Below are 27384 nucleotides of genomic sequence, written 5' to 3'. Positions count from 1 at the left end.
TCTTCCATCATAGCAATTTTTTGCGATTCTAAAACTATTTCCTGATGTTATTAGTATTTTTGTATGCATTCTTATTTGGCGATAACATCGCGACAGTTTCTGCATTGCGGCGTTATCGCGTACACATGTACGTTGCAAATTGAACGTACCAGACTTGCATTGCAGTGAAAGCGCTGAGAGTAGTTCTTATGTAGTGTTTATCCAAGACATGGCACCGGGATGGTAAATCTGCATAACCGCTTTGGCAATAAAAGCTTAACGGCAAATAATTAAACTCAATCTAAATTTTTATATATGTCACGGATATCGCGTTTTGTGAACTAAATTGAGGAAATAAAAGTATAGAATAAGATTTACAATTTCTCGATACTTCTGTTTTTTTTAATTATTCAAAGTCTCAAGCAAAGATTCCATTAGCTTTGCATATGAAGTATATGTGAAGTGTCGAATCATTTCTTGCCATTATTAGTATTCAAATTTGCTGTCAGATTACGTTCACAATCGTGCTCCTAAATTACAACGTAAACAAGATGATATAAAATAGGTCGGAGCGACCTTTCGAACGCGCTCAAAACATTTTGTCTCGCGCCGATGTCTTCAAGGCCAACCGGAAATTTGGAAAAGGCGGTCCGTTCTCGAGAATTAGCACTGACCTAGGGAAGGCCCCGAGGTCGCCGATACACATTCCGAGTGCGTTTATATTAAGTTAACTGCTTCATAGCTGCCGATTGGACCGCCAGTCGGCCACTGCCAATATATAGGTGGACGCACGTACAGAGCCTAGACGCAGGGCATAGGCAATGCCAATTGCTGCATCCGCAATTTTGCCAACTGGCACGCTTATGTTATAGAGTTACTGCGACTCTACCTAAGTGACTCCTGCTTCCCCCTCCCCCCCTCTCCCCCCTCCCCACTCTTTCTCTTTCTCTCTCTGAGACATTGGATAAAGATGTTTTTCCACTGGCGATGTTCGAGTCAAGTTAGAGCAAAATTGGAACATGTCGGCTTGTACGGCATTTAGAAACGAGAAGATTTAATTCAAGAAATATTACTACAAAGAGAATAAATACGTCGATTCGCCTTGTAAATTAGAAGTAGAAATTTTCAGACTGAACAGATATTTGCGGAAAGAGACCTAGCGGTGGTTATTTACTAGCATGAGTTGTGCATTAATCGTGCCACTCACGCAGCTATTGAGCAACGATCGCAATGAGAGGTAGAAAAAAAGATATATATATATATATATATATATAGTCGCGCGAGTAATGCACCTGTGTGGCTCGTTATCGCGCGCGCGAAGCTGTTAGCATGAACGATTGTGCGCGGCAACCCTCGGTGATCCGTGACTAATGAGGATACCGTGATTATAAATCCCATCTACGTGGGGCTGCGTACGAGGAACGACAGATTGAGTTGCAATGCGTTACCTCATAATTACATTCCTCGAATTCATTTTGGCCCCCCCTCCCCCGTGTTTTTTTTTTATTGCTCGTTACAAGTGTTAATACCGGCTGAATTAGTGAACGAAATGACCGTTTGATTATCGGGATAACAAGATCTTCGAAATGCATACGATCGTTTTTACATGTTTTGATATCTTGTTTTAATTAGTTTTAAAAAGGAGTCACATTAATCTGTTTAAAATACGTCTTGAAATATTTGGAATCGTGCGTTGAATGAATTTAGAATTTAGGCAATTACAATTTTACAGCGAGACATGTTTTAAATTTAATTTGTTTTTAGTGCGAATATAAGAATAATTCAAGTAAAATATCATCGATGTTCATAATTCTGCTGAGAAAACACTGCGTGTGCTTTGAGAAAATTTAAAGTATGTGATGTAACGTACTGACGTTTTAATGACGTGTGACATGCAATCTGACCCTAATTACTGGCATTTCATAATGCACTATCGCAAAAACGTGGCCACGATTGAGCTATTCTCTAGACGTACTCATCGAGACAATCAGACTCGTACATAGTCTTCAAGAACGGATTTTTAATCGCGCGATTAGTATCAAGGAAGCATGACAAACAGTTATAACGTTGAAGCAATCAATTGCAGATTGTTACAAATTTTTAAATAATTACATTTTTTAAACGATAGAAATTGAAGAGATAAGAACTTGGCTTGACTTACTTAAACATATTTTATTAGTTTTTCATTTTATTGCATTGCAAAGATTTTCAAAAATGTTTTATTACAGCGTCCATTGATACGAAAAAAAAAAATGGACAGTTGCAATATTTTCTAATGACTTGAACGATCTTTGACGCGCACAGCACGGCCGTAATCGTCGATTCTAATGGCCACGTGTATGTCGGCAACAGTAATCGCGCTGGGCGTTTAGCTCGGCTCGATTCACTTCTCTCTCTTTCTCTCCGTCTATGTCGAGCCTCTCCTAAGAATCTTTTTCTGGGTCAGAAAATAATCGCTGAGTTTACGACTGAGTCATTGCAGTACGTGTGAATGAAGACAGGACTCTTGCATAAATCGCACTCACCTGTATTGCACGAGAGATTTCAATCGAGGTCGTTTTAAGACAGCACTTAGTAAGCGCTTCGTTTTCTAGAGTTCGCATTTCGTTATTTATTAATGCAGGTAACATAGAAAAATATTGTCAATCCATAGTCGTTAATCACGCAGCGTATCAGGAAACGATGCGTCACTTTTTTTTCAAGGAACTAATACGTGATCATACATGATGCGATAAGTGTGAATAGTACGCTGTATTCATGACGTTACTGGAATACCCAGTGCGAGAAATTTCAGCAGCGGCACACGATCTGTAATTTTTATCTTGTTTCTGTACTTGTAATCTTTTTGTCAACTTTAACAGCAACTTTTTCTGAAAAATTATTCCACATTTCTCCCTGCTGTATTTCGTGTTCATTTACTTCGATTATATAATTAATGAAGGATAGAAAGACGATTTTACGGTGTATAGATATGCATATCGACTTTTGGATCTTCTTTGAGTACGGGAAGTTATAAGTCCGGTGGCGTCGGTCGTTTTTGTGTTTGCGTTGCACGCTCATTAACATATGTATTAGCGTTTTTCTTTGTTATAGTGTAACGCCCACTTCCTGCTTGTGTAACTTAGAATCCCTATTTTCTCGAGGACATTTCTTGATAACGCTCGGTGTTATCGGCTGCAACGGAGTCGTTATTGCTGCTGAGTGAAAGATCTGTTCGATCAAAGTCCTTGTTCACTGGACAAACGCACCGAGTGGACGTCGAGTCCTCTGCGTCCGATCGTTGTTCTTGGCACATTTCCTAATGTCATTCGTCGATTATCTAAATGCCTTCCTGAAACATTAACTTTACGTTTATCTTAACAGATAAAAACCTGATCCATTTCCGATTATTGTCATCTTTGCGCTAATCGATTTTCTTGAGATAACGTATATTTCTTCGAAAGAACGTATTCGAGTTTAATTTTTGATAAATCGTGTTCATTCTAAACGATTTATCACGATTTCAGAAATACATTGAATGTAATCGATATTGATTAAAAGTCACGTGTGAATAATCGCTGCAACATGAGATGCAATGGTGACGTCATTGAACGATAATTTAGAATTACGATTTATTGTCATCAGAATGGAAATTCAGAATTATTTTATAATTAATTAATTTATTTAAAAATATTCGCGGTTTTTGTATGTAAAGATATTAAAATTATTCAAATTCAAATTTTAATTATCAAAATTACTTGATATCTTTTTCATGAATTTTTACGTTTGTATATCGATAAAGTATATGCTACGATAAATTAATCAGAAAATAATTTACATTTGATATAAAATTATACAAGATTGTTTACAAAAAATTTAATATAACATACAACGTATTTAAATTTAATATAGCTTGCAATGCTTTGCATTTGATTATCTAGACATTAATTAAAGTTGGCTGGGCTTTAAATGTTAGTGAAAGGAAAGGAAAAGAACAAGAGGATGTTAATTGTAGTTGATATTTACGCAATTTTCTTTGTTATATATTCATTAAAATAGTCGATAGATGATAATGTTTGCTACATCTTTGTTGTTTATCTCACAATCAGATTGAGATTTTTTTTATTGCTCTTGAATATGATATAAGAAGTAGTTAGCAATGAACAGTCAGTTAAATTCTCATGGACTTTATAGTAATTGTGATCGATCATATTCAAGATCGCAACAATGTGCGTTTCCGTCAAGGTTTTAGGTTTTTTAAGAATACATGAAAGATTAAAGAAAACTCTCAACTCATTTGGAAGATAAATACTATAATTTATAATTCTAATTAGAATGTATGAGTTCGGTACATTATATACAATAATATGATATTTAATGACGGATAAACGTGATGCGGATCAATTAACGCTGTTAATATTTATCATCCTGTGTGTTGCAACATGTACCGCGATTAACGACATACTAACTCTGGTGGTAGTAACTTGAATCTGTAAAGAGATCAGATCAGATCTAAAACCGCAGTGTTTATGATTCTTTTTATCAAATCGATATATCAATTAAATTCTTGCAAATGTATACTTTACTATTTTTTCTATCTTCCTGATTTGGACGACAAGATAAATAGAATTGCGTGCATAAAATTGCACTGATTATAAATGTGTTATTTTATATCTCGCAAAGAATTCAATTATCACGTATCTGTGTGAAGATATCAAAATTACTCGATATTTTCTTCGTGAATATTTACATTTGTATATCGATATATATATGCTACGATAAATTAATAAAAAAATAATTTACATTTGATATAAAATTATAGAGATTGTTTACAGTTTAATATAATAATACAACGCATTTAAATTTAATATAGCTTGCAATGCTTTGCATTTGATTGCCTAGACATTAGTCAAAGTTAGCTGGGCTTTAAATGTCTCTTGGTGAAAGCAAAGGAAAAAGACAAGAGGATGAGTTAATTGTAGTTGATATTTACGCAATTTTCTTCGCACATCTCGTTAACCGTCAAATAAAATTACCCGGAAGAAAACTACTTCTTCGTCTCATCTTAGCGTCGACTATCGGCTAGAGTTAAGCATTTCTTGCAGTCTCGTACTGCAACTTAGCAGCTATCAAAAGTCCCGTAGATGTCATATGTGCGTCTATCGTATTTCACAAACATCCACTGAACTTTTGCTTGGATGTCGGTGTGGCGGATGATGTTTATCGATGCTGAAGACGCCGGTCGTAAGCATCAACTACTCAAGCCACCTGGCACTACTACACGTCAACGTGATACGCGCGTACCCACACTCGTCCTGGCGATTCAGTCGCGAGAGACACTGTCTCGTCGATTTCGCTGCACCGCGCCGGTTCGCCAAGAAGAGAGCGAGACCGGCCGGCGTGGCTCGGCGTGGCGTGGCTTGGCGTGGTCGCTCCTACCATTTCGCCTCGCGCTATCAGGCGTGTGCACCAGGAGCCGCGGTAGTGGAGGGGCCGTTGTCGCGTCGCCGGCATCAGGAGAAACGGCGCGGAGTGTGGAGTTGGTAAGCCTGACCCTCGCGAGGCGAGAGAGCGGAGTCGCGGTCTGTCAGAGTCCACAGTCCTAACTCGGCCTCAGGCTGCGATAGATCGTATCTTTCGCGGCTTCGATCCCGCCGCGGAGCAGTCGCCCAATTCGCCGCCCGATTCGAGTCTCGCGCGAGTAATCGCAATCGCGAGCGCGCGCGCGCGCCCGGCGCAATTGAACTTGCTTTTCTCCCGCCGGTCGGACCCTGCGATCTGACCTCGGCCGCGAGTGATCGAACGACCCGCGAGTAGTACGAGCGTGGAAAAATCTACCGCCGGTGACCAGCAGCCCTTGCATTTCGCTCCGCCGCGGAAACTCTTCTGCTTTCTCCTTGCTTGCTCTTCCGACCGCTCGCCGATTGCCGAACGCGAGGAAGTGGACGCGAGGGCGGATTACCGCGATTGCGTTCGTGGGAGAACGGGATACTGGGATACTGTTACTGGTAAGATTTTCCTTTTTTTTTTTTTTTGCGCTTTTTTGAGAAGGAAAGAAGGAAAGAGAGACGAGAAGAGAGAGAACACGTGTAGGAGGTGTCGGTGGGAGTACCGGCAGAGACTGTGCAGATTACGCTTTTGCGCTCCGTGACTTTATTCTTTTTTTAAAGATTTGGTATGTGCGCGCCAGGATGTGCGCGTGTGTAGGTATGTGCGAACCCCTTATGCGTGAGCAAGTCAATGAATTACTTTTATGACGCAAGATCGTACGTGACAAAGTCGTGGGAATTTAAGAGCTATAAGAATCGGCATACACCGTTATTGCGCTTCTTATCATTATGCACATGAGGTATTTTGCAAAGGTTTTTTTTTAATCTCATAGGAGACTATGGTTCGAATGTGGCGTGCTCCTTTTTGCAGAATTTTAAATTAACACGTAATATTTCCTCGAATTTTAAATTAACACATAATATTTTTCCAGTTTTTAATATTGAATTCTGAAATATTTGGCGAAATAATGTCAAAAATATGCAAATAATAAGATACTTTTAAAGTGGAGTTTATGTTTATAGTATGTTTGTATAAACTTTAATTAATGATAAGATAATTAAAATTAGAAATTGTAATCCAATTAAATATTTTATAGAAATCTTATTTTTTATTATTTAAACATATTATATTAAATTATATAATCTATATATATATAATTATATATAATTTTACATTATTATTATTCACATTTACTTAAAAAAATATTAAAATATTTAATAATATAACATAACTTACTCAATAGTATTTATCTGTTCTTATTTAACATGGCAAATAGTTTTCTACTTTTGCTGCAATAAGATAGCGCTTTATTCGTATCGTTCTGTGAACTTTTCCGTAAACCCATATTTCCGGTCTTAATGACCGCTGCGCGTTTTTCTAAAATTAGAACAAAATGAAAGTGAAATAACACAACCTCGTGGTAGGATCGTGTCAGAATGGTGATTGTCTTTGTTTCAGATCGAAGTGGATGTTCATAAAATTTCCGGAGATTATTATAATCACACCCTACCTTCTGCGAAATCCAATAATAAAACTCTTTTTCTGCAAGTAACGTTATTTTTAATAGATCTTTGTGTGCTTTATAAATGGCCAATGCTATAGTCATCAAATGGTCAATCAATTCAAAAAGTTCAAGTAATCAATCACTATTCGAAGTCATTAAATCGGTCCAGAAAGAAAATTTATCTTTCTCTGCTTTAATGATTTCATATTCGTTGATTGATTCACCTTTATTTGATCGATTCATTTACAATTCCATTCATTTATATTCTGCTTTTACCTTTTGATTCGTTACTATCGATTGTTACATAATAAATAATATCACTAGACTGACATAACTAACGAGCATTTAATAATTAATGAACATTATTGCTTAATGGTTTATGTATTATGAGCTATGTATATAATTTTATTCGTGATGTGTCTTACAGAAGACGCGGTTCAATAAAAAATTTTTAACAAAGTTATGTAAGAAATTAAAAAGATTGAGGTATAAAATATTATATAAGGGGTTAAAAAATATTTTAAAAATTTATCATATTATAATTTATATAAATAATATGAATAATTTATGAATAATTGATTCATAAATAACGATTTATTATTTTATTTTTACAATCAGTATGTATTAAGAAGATTGAAGAAGTTGATTCGCACTTGTTTGTAATCTTCTGTCGCATATCTATCATACAGTCAAAATACCTCGTGCTTATCAGAGCGTGATTTAGGATGATTTAAAACATGTATGCATATGTCTTATTTGATTATCACGATCCGTCACGTTTTCGTATCGGGCGCCAGGTATACATAATTTTTCAGCGAATAAATGATTTCGGAAGTGCAGTCTCTAGCACGGCACGTTTTACAAATCATTGCTCTTGTTCACTTTGTTTTTTTTCTGGATCTTATTAGTTTGTGACACGTGGCTTAGATAAGACACGAATGAGAAATTTTATTCTTTGTAATTGAAAGATTGATGATTAACATACCGTTAGCGATGTGAATTGATACATTATCACATCTAATTGTTTCATCAATTTTGAAATTGTACATAACACTTGTTTTGACAATTGAACGAGCTTTCAGTTATCTTCAATAAATTTTCCTGTTTTCATTAATATTAGATAATCTGATAATGTTTTAATAAAATTTTTGTACAAAAATTTTTTTCCTCCAAGACTAAGGCTAGGAAAGAAACTACACATTTGGAGCGTGAAGTTCAGTTAACTTTAAATCCGAATTAATAGTGAAGTAACGATTAAACCGCTCATAAATCGTCGCGGCGGCAGCTCCAAAATATTTCGCGTCATGCGGGGAAAGTCGCACGAAAATTCTCAGACTCTAATCGCGTGAATCTCCCAGTCTCGCTCTTAAGTGCGAGTGGCAGCTTTCCATGGAAATCTGTGGTATCTTTACGACGCACGTACGCGCGCACGCAAGTATGCGAGGATCAGTCCGGCTGAGTGCGCCCGCTCTCTGAAGATTAAGTACACGTGAATACCTGCGTAGTCTCTCAGGTACTCCGTGGCCGCGTCGGGCAATGCCATTACATAACAACGTTAATCAGAAGTGGCGGTTAAGCCACGAGCGGCGTAAATCCAGCCGTGGAAGTCGGATCATCGACGCTCGAGAAAATTAAAAGCCTGAAACTAAATCTCTGGCGGCCTTGACGATGCAATACTCGCGCGTCCGGCGACGCAATGACAAGTTAGAGCTGTCCGGCGACGTGTCGCAAGATTGACAATCGGCTCGCGTTGAACAATTCAATTGGTTGAAATCCTCCCGGTTGCGGTTTTGAATACGCGGTTTCGATCCATCACGGGACATGATGAAATCAAATTTTAAAGCAATCTTGTGATTTCCCGAGTACATGACGCAAATACGCCGCGCGCACACGTGTCGCTTTTAAGAGGCAACTGCACGTTCCTCTCGTTTACGCATCTTCTCTGTCTCGTTTTCACTTACCGGTCGCGGTACTCTGCCAGGCATTGAAAACACGGGCAATCATGACATATTAAATTTTCCCCTCGGCTTCGTCGCGATCGGACTGTGTGTGCGTGCAAATGACAAATAGAAAACATGCTATCTATATCCGCTCGCGGTCACGATGCTACTTCAGCATACTTTATCAATAAGTTATTGGAAAATTTAATGAGCATCAAACTAGATACTTGAAATCGGTTCACGCATTTCCAGTCAATTTCAGAAGTAATAAATGTACCTAAACGTATTATTTTTGGACAAGTGAGTTGTTATTCGTCTGATTACTCGTTATCCGAGAAGTAACAGTTAAAAAATACACAGTTTAATCATTTTCGTGACTAATATCTGTAAATAAAAGATAGTCGTTAGCAAACATATTTCCAATCTTAACTTTCAACTAAATGGAAACAAATGCTCTAATTGTAAGCAATACTCATTCCTTTCTTAGCTTGAAAAAAAGTATTTCAAAAATTAAGCAAAAAAAAACAAAAAAAAAAAAATAGATTTAATATAAATATTTTTTGCGTTGAACTTTTATATTTATTTTATAAAATTTTAAAAATGATAAGAATTCTAAATATCTTCATGTTCTCAATGGTATTTAGATAAACTTGCTTTGCGTTTTATTTCAATTATTGCACCTACAATGTGCGTATGTAAAAATGCATATCTCTTATTTTGTACCTGTTCTACTATAACATATCGAAATCGGATAGTCGCGAACGTTTCCTCGTTGAGGCCGCCACGGATTATTTGTTCCACGCATCTATTCGTTGTATCTACAACACAGCTCGGGCAGTCGCCGATGCAACGTTCGGCACGTCTATATCGTCACGATAACGAGTTCTCAGGTGTTTACGACCACGCGACGTCATCGAACCCACCTTTACCTTTTCAGTCGTCGCGCCACGACCGTATGCATCCGTATGCACGCGCGGCGTTACGGTACGCCACGTTGTATCTTCACTTCGACGTTACGCCTCGCAGCAACATCGGGAATGTGGAAACTGGTGAGCTGTTTCCACGACTCGACGTGCTGGTCAGGTATATCTATATGGAGATAACGACGTTTTAGCACATGTACATTGTGCAAATTCTCTCTCTACATGTAATTTATGCAAACGATGTAATGATAGCCTGAAGTCAAAAATATTCACGTACCAAACGTGACGTTTAAGGACTATATTTGTTTAGAATAAAGTCCGCATTTGAGAGAAAGATAATAATTTATAATAATTTTATTAATATTACGACACTGGAACTTATATTGAAACTATTTTATCAATTGTGTCAACGCTAAAACGTTATTTATTTCCCCCTATTTTCCCCTTTCTTATTTAAATTACGTTTCGAGATACGAAACAATTGATGTCTTCTACACGTTCATTACTTATGAATCAACATAAGAAAACTTTATATTAATGTTATCTAGACAATGTTTAAAGAAGATACATAAATTTTATAGCACTTATAAATGATAGACTCTAGCAAAAACATATGTAGCTTTTTCCGGGATCGTGTATGGTAACAACGTCGTCAGAATAGCTCCAAGGATGTTTTTGTTATAAGGTCGAGGTTTTAAACTTTTAACTCGTGGCATTATGTTTTACTTCGATAAAAAAACATTGTTTTTATAATCAAATCTGACGTAATCGAGTTGTAAAGATGCTATTTCTACATTTTTTATCATAATGTATACATTATTATTCCGACGATACCATTATTCTGTAGCGCAACCATTTATGTTCATACAGTTTCTAGGAGAGAAACTTATTTACACTGGAAGATATAATATATCATTTCATAAAAAGCTGAATCGGAAAAAAATGCGTTCGTATGCAACGTTGAATAAATCGAGTGTTGAAATTGATTTAAAAGACTTAATAACGCGAATTTATGTAGCTTATTTTTAAATCATCGGCATGATGATGATTCTTATTGATTCTTCTTATTGACCACACTTTTTTTCAGCCAGAGGTCAAAATAAAAAAGTGCAATTTTTATGTATCTTGATATTCAGCGATTGGCTTTAATGAAAGTTAAAGTATGGTCATAATTTTTGTCAGGATTCTTGTTTTTAACATTCATAAGCTTGGCGATTGATATATGTATTTGCCGTTGCATTTAATCATGCGTGAGTTACGGTGAATGTGTTGGGCTTTGAATAAAAATATCAACGAACATGAAAACTTTCCACAAGACACGTTGTAGATTGTGTTGCAAACAAAAAAAAAGGAACGCGATAATATATCGCGTCGCTCGCAATTTAAAAATCGTACGAGGTGCTTTACTGCTCCTCTCAAGATCTCGCGTACCTCTTATCGCGTGTTTATCGATTCGTGATAACGTAACCCGCTCCGCACATCAAACAAGTCATACTTTATCTTTCACAGCGGCCGTCACCTTTTACGCGAATTTTGAACTTCTATATCTGACGCTTGATTCAAGAACAAAATCTGTGCGTGCCAAAAGATCGTCTTGAGACGCGATAGACGATGTATTTTTCTGCACTGCGCAAATTATTTATACATCGTGATATGGAAGCGAATCATCTTTCTCTGTAAGTGAATCAGATATTGCGTCAATGTTAATTAAGCGATTGACATTTTTTTATTAAATAATGCAACGGTAATTAATTTTATTCAATATGTAAACTCGATATTGCTATTTTTGTACTTTATTGGATATGTTCGATCTTTCTGGAACCTCGCTTAACCTCGCGAATCAGCGGTATTTGAAATTGCATCAAAACACGTCTCATTAAATGCCATTCACATTACTCGGCAATGCCGTGTTAATTCGCGAATTTTAAATTGTTGGCTTCATGACGCACGTGTCATGCACGTGAACTTCTCGGGAGGTCACGTGCCTTTCGAGAAAAAGGCGGCGGGTATTGTGACCGATGGTGTGAGGTAGACACGGAGAAAAATGGAGAATTAAGTCGATTTGCGTGAGATATTTCTTTAACTGGGTTTCAGTGTGGTGAAGGTCGTCTCTGACGGTCGCAACGCCGATATTTTAGAGACGGCAGACGTGACCTGTAACCTTTTACATATTTGTTTGTATTGTATCTTTTATCGTTCTTTCGATTTTATTATTTTTTCTCTTTTTATTCACTTCCTCTTCTGAATTTGATAAGCATATATTCCGATCATCTTCAACTTTTTTCTTTTTTCTTTCTTTTTGCGTTATATTTTATATCTCTTTCTATTAAGATTATGTTTCGATGATTTAATTAATTTTTAATAATTTATTTGTAGTTTAAGAAAAAATAAGTAACAAATATATTAATTTTTGACATTAAAAGTTTAGATAAAACAAGCATAATCAATATTTTTCCACACTTGTTTTCTGTAAGAGATATTACTTTCGAATTTGTATGAATTTTTGTTATCTTGCAACGTTCTCAAGCTATAAACAGGTTTAATAGCCGGGCTATTTCATACTTGATTATTGCTCCGCAGTTTCCTGGGACGTTACTGCGGACTATTTTATTCGATTGAACTGATTTAATGCTACTAGCCACTTCTATTATCATCGTTAATGTCTTCTGCGGAGCATTTGATTTGTTCACGGTCGATTCGGCTTTCGTACGAGTCTATCAATCTTCTCATCTCTTTTTTTTTGTCTCTCTTAACTTTCACTTTTCGTGTAGCAACTGTTGAGTGCGCGGAATATATAGCACACCCTGTATATTCTCTTCGCCAGCTCTTCCCGTTATCGCTTCTCTCTGTCGTTCTCCATCTTACACAGTCTAGCGTACAAATCTTTTTATATACGCATATGCCGATAGATAGGTTTACGGTCTGAGAAGCAAACGTGGACGATGGAAATGATCGCTATTGCCCAAGGCCCTTAAGTTACACAGGTGAAATTCTAACATAGCATTGCAATGTACGGCGTTACGTAACGCAGCATGATAGACCAATGTGAACGGAATATCTTGAATCATCTGGCGAACGGAGAAACGTCATCGACCTCTAATTAATAAGCCGCACTTTGAATAGATGTGTAACTATTTCGCAAAGAGAATGGAAAGTATTGAAAGAAAGACGAGAAACTTGTACAAGTTTTCTCTAAGAATTTCTCAAATATTTAAAAAACTGAAAAATTTAGGAATTCGAAATGAATTATTACTTACGCTTGCAATAAATTTATGGTCAATTGCGATTTATTGATCGTTAGCTCAATATTCAAATCGTTAAATAAGAGAGATAGAAATAGGGAAATAATTAATACGGTTCTAAATTGAATATGCCGCCGTAAAATTTCTATCACTTCACAATGTTACATGCCTCAAATTTATTCCGGTGAGCGTGAACGATAACGCTTAATTATTAGCGGAGAACATGTGACTAATAGTCCTATTTACTTTAACAGCAAGTGGGAAAAACAGATATGGATTATTAATGTAAATACAGTGTAACATCGGTAATTCTCAAAACAGAATCATTATCATTTTTTTGCATTAACATTTTTTGTCATACAATTAAAAATTATTATATAGTAACTTTGTGGAACAACATAATTACTCTAACATAATGTGTGTGAGACAACATAATCACTCTAAATAATTTTAAACATAACATATAATTACGTTTACTTAAGTAATAATTGTATTTTGTAATTAATATTTAATTTTTGACTTGATAAAAATGGAATTTGAAATAATAATTCTATTATTTAGTAGTTATTCTAGTATAAAGGGCGGTATAAAAAAATATAGTAACATTTACAAATTATAAAAATATATATTATATTTGTTTTGCTTTTTAATGAAACTTTTCTAGGATGCAAAATTTACAAAACAAAATAATTATGATAAGTAGATTATAAGAAATAAGTAAAATATTAAAAAGCTAATGACGAAAATGTATATTTCATACTTGTCTAAAAAGATAAATATTTGAATTTCCAATATTTGCATCTTTCGTTCTTTCAACTGCGTTAATTCGTGTATAATTGCTTATAAATAATAATTGAAAATTTAGCTTTTTTTCCTGCACAAATCGCGCATAAATATTTAACGATCACTCGACGCAATACCCACAATCGTTACATCACTGTTATTGCATGACAACCAAGGTGCAAAATGTGATTGTTTCCGGGTTTTAACTGACCCTGCGACCAATTGAGTATAAACGAGGAATTTCAACCGGCACACTAATAGCACGGTATTTAAGTCGGATTTTTATGCAAATCGAACTGATGACACGTGAATCAGCTGACAAAATAAATAGTGATATTTAAAAAAAATACTTTTTGTATGGTATTACAATTTTCTCATTTATTTTTTCTTACTCAAAAGTGTGGAAAAATAAATTTTCAAGTAAAAGTAAAGAGGAGGAAACTTTAGAAAATTATAGTCTTATATATCTTTTTGTAAAAGTATTTTGAATTGTTATTTTAGCAATTAATTAAATGACGTTAATTAAATAAGGTAAAGAGTGATTATTAAGATAAAACGTAATACTTTTAGTGTCCATTTTGTAATTATTTTTAAGAGTTGCACAAATTTTATTATTTATGTTGTATTTTTACCTACCGTATGGTTGATGAAAGAAACTCAATGCTTTTCAATTGCAATAAATCTATTTTTCAAGAATTATACGCAATGAAAGAATGAAGGCCGACTAGATTTATATTTACACGTTAACACACAACGATCTCAAAAAGGCATTTTATAAAAGGTAACGGAATACTTACGTATTTAAAAAAATGCTACTTTTTGAAGTCAAGATAAATGCTTCTTAAATTTAAATCTTTCTATTCTAATTTTGCTTTAATTTTAACACTAAGTAGATAAAAATTTTTAAATTAATTAATCACATTTAAAATAAAATAAGTGCAGATAAGTAGAACATCTCATTAAAAATATTTTTGGCATATATTTAATTGACTATCAATTAATTGTAATTTTTGGTTTTATTTCTGTTAAGTAAATTTTAATCTTTATTGTCTATACGAAACAATGGGAATGAGATTCTGATAGAAAATTTATCTTAAAGAATGATGTCTGGCCACTATGTGTGTAACATTTATCTTATACGTTAAGCGCTGTTAATTTGAAAAGTTTTCTAGTATAAAGTATGAATAAATATCACAAAAATTTCGTTCCGGGATATTTCTTAATGAAAACTCGTCGCGAATTCGACATTTGCCATGTTAGGAGTCTGTCAACTAGCACCGAAGCACGTTGACCGATACGACGACTCGTTAGAAAACACGTTAGAAATGTCGTTTCGTCTGAATTGGCTTTTGAATGACGCTTGAAACGATTGTGCCTGTGGTCTCGTCGCGGAATGTATGTCAGCACAGAGACATTGTTCCTAATTGCCTCTATTGGCAGGCAATGGATATTATTTCAGCAACGACGACCAGCGCACATGGTCTTCGCACGACGATGATCTTGAGTCACCTGCGCGAGTGTCCTCGCTCCGCTGACACGATAAAAAACATTTGCTTGCTATCAATGGTCTATTAAAAAATGAGACGAACGAGTGCAGCAGAGTTTGCAATCTGATAAGCTTCGTGAGAGCAATCAGAAATGAAAAAAGAGAATAATGACAAAAAGAATCGTGTGATTCTTAAAAACGAAAAAATTTTTAATTTTTACAAAAGAGCTGTCTCGCGTAAAATATCTTCTTTAATCAACTTTAAAATGATAATTATAACTCTTATTTATAACAAATTCTCTTTCCCTGAAAAATTTTGTTAGAGAACGAGGAATATTTCATCAATTTTTTTAAGAAAAAAAGAGAGCACACAAAAGAAGAAATTTTTTTGTACATAAAAGAAAGTAAGAACTTGTTTCGAAATAAATAAATTTAAATTCTATTTACTGAATTCAACGCCGATAGCTATTGCTCCATCGTCGTCTGAATTCTATTTCTTTTGCAATCACTTCCTAAAGTTTACGCAAACCGCAGCGGCTGCGCTTCGCACAAATCGATCGATCGTCACTAATCGAGTTGGTCATACGCGGTTTAGAAAGACTCGATAGCGGCGCGAATCTTGTTATTCGTGATTACTCGGGATTGACTGACTTATCCCACCCTAACGTATTCATCTAGTGTGATTTCTGGCACATTGTGGCCTGCTAATTGTTTTGCACGAATGCTTGATATTGATACTTCGATATCTATGCGAGAAAGGAAGCTTCTCTTGTATGATTTTGAACATATTATTGCTACTTTACTTTATTCTTCTTCATTTCTTATTTTTTTTTGCCGCAATGATATAAAAATTGCTTGCAATGACGCAAGAATTAAATTTTAGCACAACAACATGTAATTAATATGATAACTTGTTTTTTCGCTATTAAGCGATATAAATCATTTTTTATTTTATTTGTCGAGAATATAAGTATGCATGGTCTGCAAAAAGTGCAACTTATTCATAATTTATCTTGTTAATTATAAAAAATTCTCTTGAAATACGTCATACGTCATATTTTAGATTTATGTCGATCAATGATAATGGTAGTTTAAAATCGTAAAAATATATTTTTTCGAATTATTTAACCGCGTTATCATCATTGCGCATCGACTTCAAAGTAGCGCTGATCACACTTGACTTCAAAGTTTTTTGTGGAATTTTGTCATGCTATTCGGAAGAGCTTTGCGCTATTTCTGTCGATACTCATATATTACGTACATTAAAGAGCGTTTATACTTATAGTTCCTTAGATCTACTTTGCTTATTATCTACATAAACTCTCGCAGCGAGCATAGCCAATTTATTGCTCTACAAACTTGTAAATTCAATTTGCTGCGAGATTCTTGGTATGTTTTATCGAAGATCAATTTAAACGTAATTTAAGTCAATCAATAAGATAGAGAGACATATGTTCAAAGCCCGAATTTTTTTATTACACTGTATTTATTTATATATATATATATATATTTTAAATATATATAATTAGTTTTTATATAAAATTATTTATCAGTTTGTCTATAAATTTTTGTAAATAGTTCATGATTTATTGTATTCTTTTCTGGATATTATTTTTCGTTAAAAGTATCGAAAATTTATGAAAGAATTTTATAATTTGAAAAAGATAAGCTGGAAGATCTTTCCATCAAAAGAAATCTCTTACGTTGATGCACAGAGTTGTACATTAACTTTGCGATCAAAGTCCAATCTAAATGGATTATGATCGCGACCGACAATGTAGTCACATATGATCGATATCATTGAACAACGTCGTCGCGAATGATAACAGAATGATTTCATAAATTAAACTGCAGACAGAAGAGCGAATCAGTACGGATTGAAAAAAGAAATTTCGAAAGACTGTTAGAAAAATCGACCATCAAATTATCTTGCTAGTTGTTGATACTTGTATAATGTGATTGATTGATGCCATTTCTACATTGCATCCGAGAAACTTGCAAATAATAATGATTTATTGTGCTGGAGCGTCTCTCTTTTGAAAATAACACAAATGTGGATAACTGATTAATTCAATACAATTCAGTACAAAATGCCTTAATCGGCCTAGAATAAGATACCGTTATGCGTGAAGCATTATTCCACGAGCGATACGCGGCTGTTCTTATATGGCACAGAGTTCGTTAACAGCAACAGTGCGATATTAGTCTGTTAATAATAACCCATTCATGCGCGAGCGATTAATCGCATTCTTATATATACTACTTTAAGAAATTACTCATCCTTTCGTATTATTCTTTATTTATAATTATACATTTTTTAGATTTGCTTAGAGCTAAGTTAATTCTTAAATTGCAAATTAATTTGATGATTCAATTAATACTTTTTTGAAATCCCGATAAATTTTTGCATAAAATATGAAAATTATTCACGCACAATGACATTACTTGACTAACATTCTGTAGTTTCAGTTTTCGCATAAAGTAACAAAAATAAATCGAACAAATAAAGTGGGACGTTATTTTACTATTTGAATTATAATCGAAATTGACTTCGATGACATTAAATTTTAAAAGTTTGACAGGATGATATACATGTTTATAAATAATCGGCGTTGCATTGAGATTGATGGTTTACATTTACAATTTAAGCGAAACTGATCAATGATAGTTTTAAGATTTCACAATAATTATGAATAATTGCGTTGCCTTTTTCACCAACTATATGTAAAATGACAGCCTCAGTTTTATCAGTCCGAAATAGACTTTATTATATTGTTTCGCGTGCGGTTTAATGGTATTGATATGACGTCATAAATTTTTATTTATTTATTGCGTTCAATGAAGACGGCCGAATTCAACATGCCGAAACGATTGTACATTAATGAATAATTAATATTTCGAACACTTAGCTCTGCGACTTTTATTAGCTTTTTACAACTAGATTATTCAAATTAATGAAGATTGAGCAGAGTTACTGGATGACATATTAACATTCGAAATGACATTCGGAATTAAGTAAGCCGCTGCCGCAGCTACTTTTAACTTCTACCTGTGTACGAAAGTGTACGAATAACTTCTTGAATCGTTAGGCTCTCACGTGGAAACACGTGGCGAACTGGACCACGAGGACGCGACAGTACCGTTAAGAACGGAGTTGGCAAAAACCGAGCCGTAACCAAACCAGCAAGGCGTATATGTTCAGTGTATCGCTTGTTACGAATTTTCTGCTGAATTCGCGCGAGATATGGCGTGATCGCATACAAAGCACTCACGCACGCAAAGCGATCGAAGCAGAAGTATCTATTTTTTAAAATCATTTTAAATTCGTAATTATTAAAAATTTTAAATATTGTAGTTTTATAGAATTAAAAATTTCAATTAAAAACTTCCGGAAGCGCAAAGCGTTATATAAATTTAGTGAAATATCGAGACATTTTAAGGTGGTCTTGATTTTGCAGTTTTTTATTCGAAGTGCGTTTGGAATTGTCGGTGCAACGGAGAATCTTGCAATCTCAGTCGTTTATTTATTTATTATTTATCCGCGCGTGTACGCACGGAATAATGTGAATAATATCGGCACGTGCGGCATAAAATGTTCGGGCGATTCGATTAAAATGAGGAATAGCCTCTAGCCTCGATAGCGATAAGTCGCATTAAATAAAATACATAACATCGCGACGTGGAACGTCGTAATCGGCATCGTAATCGGGGTTGCCCCTTGAACTCGGGAGAAGCACAGCGTGTCGAATATACGAGCACGCGCAAATCGGGAGACATTTTGCAATCGGCTCGATTGCGAAGCGGCGAAGGATGCGGGCCACAAAAATCCGGAGAAACAGCCGTGCTGTAATAATAATTATTATTATGCGCTGCGACCCAGGAACCGGAAAGTCAAGGACTAGAAATCTCGCGCCTGGAAAGTGAGTCAGCGAGCGACGAGCGATAGACGGGAATAGGTTGGGAAAAATTCGCGAGACGAATCTTGCGCAAGAGGAGTGGCAGGGGGGGGGGGATGTTGAGGGGCAGAGGGAGGCAGGAGGGGGAGAGAAACGAGAACGAAAGTGTGACCGTTCGCGGCGGGTTAAATCCAGTCGAATGATTTAACGTCCCGGCGGGCAAATTGACATGAGAGCCTCGAAAGTGGATTATTGCGTTATTACGTACGTGCCGATCTGGAATGCGAACACGAAATTCCTCGCGAAATGATACCGCGATCGCGATCGGGAGACCGTCGCGAATCGCTTTTCCGTGATCAGTGCGCGCGAGCGTTGCGCGTAACGCACCAGAGTGATTGCGTATAGCGTGCCGCAGAGACGGACGCTTTACAAATGGCGAAAGAACAAAGGCTAAGCTGCGCGCAGATGTTGAAATCGATTGACGTCGTGGATTAGCTCGCCGCTCATTTGCACTTCGATTACCATCGTTCGTTTCTCGGTTGGTCGTTCGCCCGCCGATCGGCCGATCATCCAGCCGATCGACGCGCATCGGTGCCTCAAATAGCGCTCGAGCAGCGAACCTAATGAGTTTATTTGTCCGTTTCATGTGTTGCAGATGCCCCCGAGATCACGGCGTTTTCACGATCGAATCTGAGTAAACAAGTTGTAAGTGACCGATTGAGATATTATATTTGTTGCACGACACGAGGAAGGGAGGCGGAATGCGTTGCTCTAATCACTGGTCACGATTATCATTATGCGTTTCACTAATTAATTGCATCGTCGCGCATAAAATTAGTCTTAATCCCCATGAAATAGTCCTTAGCCGGCTGCACCGCGACACAACCGGCTGGCCGACTTTTCGCAGCCAGCTCCCGCGTTTGAGCGTTCAATTAGCAACATCAGTGTCTTACGCAAAGCGTAAACACGTTGATGCAACTTTAAATAGACGGCGTCGCTCGCCGAAGGGAAATGTTTGCGCGATGTAAATTTTTGTCATCGTCACTTTCGGCTGTACAAACGCGCGCGTTCGTTTCTTTTTTCCCGTTCCGAGAAATCAAGGCCGAAAAAAGACTTTGCGTCATTGTGGAACGTCCGTATGCCATGCCGTATGCTTTCGTTACGGAAGCACCGTTCGCGGAATTACGGGAAGTCGCTCTTCGTGAACCGTCGTGGATGCGTCCGCGGAGCGTGGAAATAGCCGGGTTGTCCCTTTTCCCCCCCTTGGGTTCTCGGACCCACTGGCCATGACCTGCCTCCACCTACGCGATCACGCAAACCCCTCCGAGCGAGTGTCTTTCATCGCGTCGCGCAAAGGTACTTGAGACCCCGTAGGGCATTGCTTCCGTTTGAAGATTAAGTCGGGAAAACGCTTTGCATCTGCCTTGCGATTGTAGCCACGCTTGTAGCCGCTGGCCAGCCGCTCCTCGTTTGAGCAAGACTACGAAATTATTTTCTGTTTGTCAAAGATCTGCACGCGCTACGTGAAACCTATAATGGTCGTAATAATTAATCTAAAAATTAATCTGTATAAATTTTCATAATTTATTCCCTCGATGAAAAAAATATGAAAAGAGGAAAGAGTTTGTTAGTAGTTGTATGCTGAAAGATTTTATGATTGGAATTATGCATTTATTGTGTAAAAAAATACGCAAATATTTAAAAAAGTACCGTTTCTTACCTCATTTTTTAATTTTTATTGCTTGGCTTGTTATCATGCGACGCGTTATTTATGCATACATTTTTGTACACATTTCTGATTAATACATTCTGAAAAGTCCAATTTGGTTTACTAATTTTCCTTCGTCGATCATGCGATTAATCGTGAATCGAATGCGCGATTTCGAAGCGAGCCGTGGAGCGCCGGTTACGCAACGGCGTGAAATCAGTATCGGCTTATCGGTATCTTTGGTTGGCATAACGGGATCCATTATTTGCTTTATCTGGCTGATAGCGAGAGGGACACCCTTTTTCAATTCTGCATGCGGCATCATTAACGCGCGAGGAACGCGTCGTCGAATCGCACATGCAGCCACTCAATTAAACGCGATTGTGATCGATCATGAGAGTTCAACGTTCGTCTTAGTGCGAGTTGCCGCCTTCTATTCTTTCATTCGCATTCACACTTTATACGTGGAAATGACGTCACATTATACCGACACCGCGGCTAGAATGCAAAATAATGCAAATAACATGCCCAAACCGTTCGCCCTCCGTCCTGCTGTCTATGTATAGAACGCTCAACGTGGTACGCTTTAGCGCTCGAAAGAGGCATTCAGATTGGCGAAAGAGAGCCTCATCAGGCCGATAAATTTTCCTTCTTCAGACGGTCGACTATGCATCTTGCTTTGCGCTATAGAAATCTGTATAATAGCATCGTTGTGTTATTCTAAACGTACATATGTAGAACTTTTATGTTTATTTTTTCGGCAAATGTGCACGCGATTATTTTACATATTAGTTGAAAAAGAATATTTTTGGTCAACTTGTGTTAATTTGTAATTTATATGTACTCAATTGAAGAATATTTCTATTTTGTTTCTTCGAATTTCGAAATATGTATGAGTTCGTACATTTTATGAAGATTTACGTAGTTTATATATTCTATTTTTCTACAAAAGATTGAATAATATATTTTTGCAGCAGCCAAAAGCAATCGAGCTATGTGAATTGAAAAATATCTTTGAGCACAATGCATGACGTATGTCTCAAATGATTCACTGCATGCAATCGAACAATGTGCGAGTTATTACGGCGACTAATAGAAATATTGAATCGTCGTACCTTTCAACGCAAGCGAACTCATATTCCATCGCATTCGTACCGGACTCGCCTCTTATCTGTAGCTCCACTTTGACGATTGCGCTTGAGGCAGTGATAACAATAATGCTGATAAGAATCACGTAGGTGGCCGGGCGCGGTTTATCAGCGCCTCGCCGTCGCAACGGTGCAACTCGATCTAATTGAGTATCGAACACATCGCGCGCGACTACGATTCGCTTGGATGTTTTGCAGGTGTTGGAACGGTAATTACCCGGCTGCTGGCTGGACGTGTGTGCGCTAATTGCAGCCATTAGATAATCATCTGCGTGAAGTCGGGCCGGGTTCATTTTACTTTCATTCTCGTGCTGCTCGAGCGGACCATGAAAATTGCAATCTTTCACGTACGCGATTGCAGGCCATTACAAAGTGCAGCGTAATAGTAACAACAAATAACGGGTCTTGTTCATTACGAAACGTTATACCGGAAGCGGGCGATGTAATAAGCGGTGTTTCGTTATTGGATACGCTTTGTCGTGTATTTCGATTACTGTCTATTTTTGCGCGCTTATACACACCGCGCGCGCGTCCAATTTAACTCTTTAAAAGTGCGCTCCATCGCGGTGACCTGCTTTCGGCCGCTCATCGGCCATCGCGGCGCTCGCCGCGCGATTCTGCACAACGCTCTCTGTCACACTCGGAATTATTGATAATCGCCGTTACGAGGCACCTTGGCGCCGTAAGGCGCGGTTATGCGTCCCTGAAAACCGAATTGCGTAATCTGCTCATCTCTGCGAGGTGTATAACGATACCATTTCATCGCTGTCTTCATCATGAATATTCATTGCGTGACATAAAACCGCGTGTCGCTCGCGAAACGCGAACCGGCGCGCACGACGAGCGTGCGCGCGCGTCGTATTATCGGCGAGCCTACCCACGTGCGAGCATTCTCTGTTGCAGATAAATCAGATCGGAAGATGCAGGCGGCGCCGTACCTGCTGTCGCTCCTCCTGATTCTCCTCCAGCAATCGGGATGGACTCGAGGACTCTGCGATCTGGAGAACGGCACCGAGGCGCGGTGCGACGATCTAAGGGACCTCGAGAACATTGAGGCGCGTCATCTGGAAATCTTGCAGGTTCCGGTGATGCAGGACGTCTTAACTCCAGGCCTCTTCGACAATCTGACGAATCTCGAGCATCTCGATCTGTCGGCCGGCCACCTGAAGAAGATCAAGTCGGGAAGTTTTCGCTTCTTGAATAAATTGAAGAGCCTGAATCTTGGCGAGAACCGTATCGAGTATCTGGAACTGGCCTCTCTCGAAGGCTTGACTCACCTGCGCAGCTTGAACTTGCGTAGGAACGCCATCCGGCAGCTGCCGCCCGCGCTGATGCGTCTGAAAAGTCTCAAGCATCTGGACGTTTATGGCAATCCGATCGAGTGCAACTGTGCCACTCTCAAGGTCCGCGACCTCGTCGTGCAGAGGGGCGCGAGTCTGTCGAAGAAGATCGTGTGCGCGGGCCCCGGCAACATGAAGGGCACGTCATTGATGAAACCGAGCGCGACGATCGTCTGCAGCCTTGAACAGCAGGACCGGGAGATGCAGAACGATCAAGCGGAGGGATCCGGGACGGATTTCGAAGACGAGGCCACCGAAGAGGAGGATAACAGCGTCGAGTACGAGGAGATTAACAGCAGCACCGGGAAGTCGGCGGAGCCGGAAGTCGAGACCCCCGTCCCGACCACGTCGCTGGACTCCACGACCGGATCCCCCACGAAGGAGTGGGAGTCGATCGCGCCCGCGGAGAGCACTGTCGGCATTACGACGAGCGCCTCACAGCGGGCCGACGACGACGAGGAAATCTTCTTCGACAACGAGGACAAGAAGGAGCAGTTCACGACCGAGATGTCGCACACGAAGGAGATCAAGAACTCCTTGTTCTATCCGACGTACGGCTCCGGCGACGAGGACGAGGGTTCCGGCGAAGGATCCGGCGCCGGCGTCTCGGAACACTACGACGAGGAGAGGACCGAGAAGAACAACGGTAGCACCAACGACGACACGTCGATCACGAAAGCTCTGTGGGAAATTCTGTTCGGTTCGACGGAGACCACAACGGCCGCGGAGGCGAAGGATCCGGATCTCGAGGAGGAGCAATTTATAAGCGCGTCGTCCACCGAAGAGTCGAACAAGGCTCACTCGATCGAGTCGGAGCAAGTCACCACCGACGCGACCACGGCGTTCGTCCCGATCGTCAAAAGCGTGGAGGTGCTGAAGGCCGCCGGCGGCGACGACAAGGCGGGTAACGTGAAGGCCGAGGTGAACAGTTTGAACGACGAGCAGGCGGACGTGTCGCCGGCCAAGCAGCCTAAGAAGGGCATGGGCTCGTACGTAGTGCTGGCAATTCTGCTCGCCGTCGTGGCGACGCTTATCGGCATCGCCGCGTACAGAGGCGACATTTGCAGGAAGAAGAGGAAGCGCGGCGACGTGGAGAACGGCACCGAGCTCAAGGACATGCAGAAGTCACTCCTGCCGGACGCCGGAGGCGTCGCGCAACCGAAGATCACCTCCAACGGGAACGCCGAGAGCGTCCCCCTCGTGGAAGGCGCCCCGGAGAACGATAACGCGAAGATCGACAAGATTGAGAGTGAGAATCTTCAGACCCAGGAGACGCCGCGGTCTCACAACGGCGCCGGCGATCATCACGATCCCGTGAAGCCGCCGAGGAAGCTGATCGCTTCGCAGGACGACGAGAGGGACGAGGAGAGGCCGCGCGTGGACGTGAACTCCCTGAGAGATAACTTCTTCGCGGACAGGACGAGTCCCGCGCAGCCCTCCGAGTCCTCGATCACGACGAACAGCGAGCCGATGAAGCACGAGCCGAACGGGCCGCCGCTCAGCCCCGGCGCTCAGAGAGTGAAGATCACCTTGCAGGAAAATCCCGACAGTGTGCCAAAGACGCCCATACTCATCACGCGAACGATGGCCGGTGAGAATCTAGTCAAGACGCCATGAAGCCCTGTCCCGAAGGGGGTCCAGCGAGATAGCGAACAAGTCCACGGGATAACGAACACTGTGTGAAATCGATCGACCGTGCTCCGTCGACTGGAGAAAATTCAGAGACGTATATGTAGCGCGAGGAACGAAGGGGAGAGATGATTTGTAATAATGCCATTGTTCCTAGGCCTACATGCGGAAGGCCTCCTCGCGATGGACTTTCGCGATGCGAAAGGTTATCGAGCTTTAGAGACCGCGCAGTGGCGAAGGACACTTATTTTTCGAGCGGGAAGCTGAAGGTGTGCGATAGACGGCTGAGGCACAGGTGTAACCTCGGGCCGCTTCGTCGAACAATCGGACGCACGAAATGCTATGTGTGTATATATTTGCCGATACTTTACGCAGGATGTTCCGGGTATCGCATATTTTTTTTTTTCTACTTCTGACATCATCTCGTCAAACATTCCTTAATTCTTGACATTGGATGTTAACACTGAAATTTCGAATTAAATGATTTTTTTGAACGAAGTGAAATTATTTGATCTTCAAAATAAAAATACGCCTTTTTATCCATATTTCGTCTATTTTCGGAAATTAATTGCCAATTCTCTTAATTTGATCGGGAGAAAGTAGCGCGACACCTGGGACACTCTGTATATACGCCACACGTGGCGGATTCGCGGGTGGAGTTACGTTCGAGGTTAACACTATAGTACACTAGTCAGTCTTCCTATAACGGATCTCGCGTGTCCTGCGAGCGCCAGTGCAGGGACACCCGAGAAATCCTTACGGTTTTCGTTGTCGCGCGAGATTGCATCGCGAGGATCCTTAGATTAATCCGAGGATCGGTAATGTTCGCTGTGTATGTTAAGTGAGATTCGGGGAGCATTCCACTATTCTGCCATATTTTTTTCTATTACGAAACTTCGAAGATTGCACTCCGCGTCGACCTTACGCCGTCCTTCGATCGAGCCGCGGATTGCCAACGCGCACTTTGTAGCTCTAGTGCGGCGTTTTAGGTATGCAGTTTACGCGCTTAGATGCGAAGAATCTGTAATTCAATGAGAAGCGGAGTTTGTCAATTATGAATAATGACCTTTGGGACGGTTTACAGAGTGCGAGTGCTTGGTGAACGATTTAACGCTACAGGTAACATTATAGGACTCATTAATCACGGCGTAGAAAATATATAACGTAATATTCTGTTATCATGTTATTTCTTTTATAGCGATCCCAGTCCGAGACAATTCCTTCGCGGCCACAGAAACGTTCCAGGAAGGCGGCGACTCGAAATTTTCTATGCATTAACATATTTATTCACAGCGCAGATTAATGCGGGGATCTTGCGAAAGAGGGCAGACGCACTTTGTGCACACGTATGACGGGTACTCCATGGACATTGATCGCGCGATTATCAGTCAAATGGACGCGTCATACGGTAGTTACGCGCGGAGTGACGAAGCGCCTACATGTTATCATATTATCGTAATCGATTACTATTCTACGTACGATTCTTTAAGCCAAATGTGTCGAATGCTGTACGGCGTATATGATTTAATTTTAAGATAGCGCGGATCCCGTTAGATCGACTTGGCCCAACGATACACATCGTCAGATTTAATTAGGGTAAAGCGATGAAATAAGCAGCTCAGTGAAGACTCTATTTATATGTTCAGTCTTTAATCAATAAAAGAGAGTGTTATTTTTTGTTGAATCATTTATTTTAATGGTGCGTCACGGGCCATCTTTGACCGCTTTCTTCATGTCACCGAATACGTCAGTGTTGCATTATTTATTTTACACATATTGCTGTTAACAATCTTGATAAATTCTCACGATTGTTCTCGAAAGTTCGACAGTCCAAAGATAGTTGAAAAGATTATTCTCACTGCGAGATATAAAAATATTTGATTAGCTTCTAAATATTAATTTTTATAATTTAATATTATATTTGAATGTTTAAAAGATATGTCCACACACACATACATATGTAAGATGTCTACAATGTGGTAATAACATATTTATATTTCTGTGAAACTTTCATATTCCTTCACAATTATCACATTTATTGATAACAGCGTGTAAATTGCAGCTTTGTAGAAATATGCAATATTACTGCATCAATAGATGCGTGTGTTCGTATCTCCGAAACGTCTGAATGATTATAAATCATAAAATCAGCACTTGATTATGGGCTAACCGTCAAAATATCAGTCACGCGACTTCCGTGTAAGACCGGTCGTTTTTAATACTGTCGGTACCGCTACATAATTACTCCATGACATCTTGCGTCTGCCGAGAGAAAGC

The 27384-nt window shown here is 39.1% G+C and overlaps 1 protein-coding gene and 2 long non-coding RNA genes across 5 annotated transcripts; 1 reads left to right on the top strand and 2 right to left on the bottom strand.

The window, feature by feature from the left end:
* Positions 1–4251: 4251 nt before the first annotated feature.
* Positions 4252–5466, bottom strand: LOC136998038 (uncharacterized). The gene is made up of 2 exons (XR_010888617.1): positions 4952–5466; positions 4252–4659 (listed from the first exon to the last, which is right to left on the bottom strand). It is a non-coding gene; the product is annotated as an uncharacterized lncRNA (long non-coding RNA).
* Positions 5467–5560: 94 nt separating this feature from the next.
* wdp (windpipe) lies at positions 5561–26791 on the top strand. 3 transcript variants are annotated; one of them, XM_012359638.2, is made up of 3 exons: positions 5561–5966; positions 19938–19987; positions 23042–26791. In XM_012359638.2, exon 3 carries the CDS (start codon positions 23059–23061, stop codon positions 25093–25095), a length of 2037 nt encoding a protein of 678 aa, XP_012215061.1. In that variant the 5' UTR covers positions 5561–5966; positions 19938–19987; positions 23042–23058; the 3' UTR covers positions 25096–26791. The 3 variants fall into 3 exon arrangements, with proteins under 3 accessions (XP_012215061.1, XP_012215063.1, XP_012215060.1); XM_012359640.2 differs by lacking the exon at positions 19938–19987; XM_012359637.2 differs by lacking the exons at positions 5561–5966; positions 19938–19987 and adding an exon at positions 22270–22347.
* LOC136998039 (uncharacterized) lies at positions 18943–22261 on the bottom strand. The gene is made up of 3 exons (XR_010888618.1): positions 22106–22261; positions 21003–21684; positions 18943–19230 (listed from the first exon to the last, which is right to left on the bottom strand). It is a non-coding gene; the product is annotated as an uncharacterized lncRNA (long non-coding RNA).
* Positions 26792–27384: the final 593 nt, after the last annotated feature.

This window comes from Linepithema humile, chromosome 2 (genome assembly GCF_040581485.1).
Source record: "Linepithema humile isolate Giens D197 chromosome 2, Lhum_UNIL_v1.0, whole genome shotgun sequence".
Taxonomy (NCBI): Eukaryota; Metazoa; Arthropoda; class Insecta; order Hymenoptera; family Formicidae; genus Linepithema; species Linepithema humile.
The sequence above is the reverse complement of the archived record's forward strand: the minus strand, read 5'-3'. Positions and strand labels throughout refer to the sequence as shown.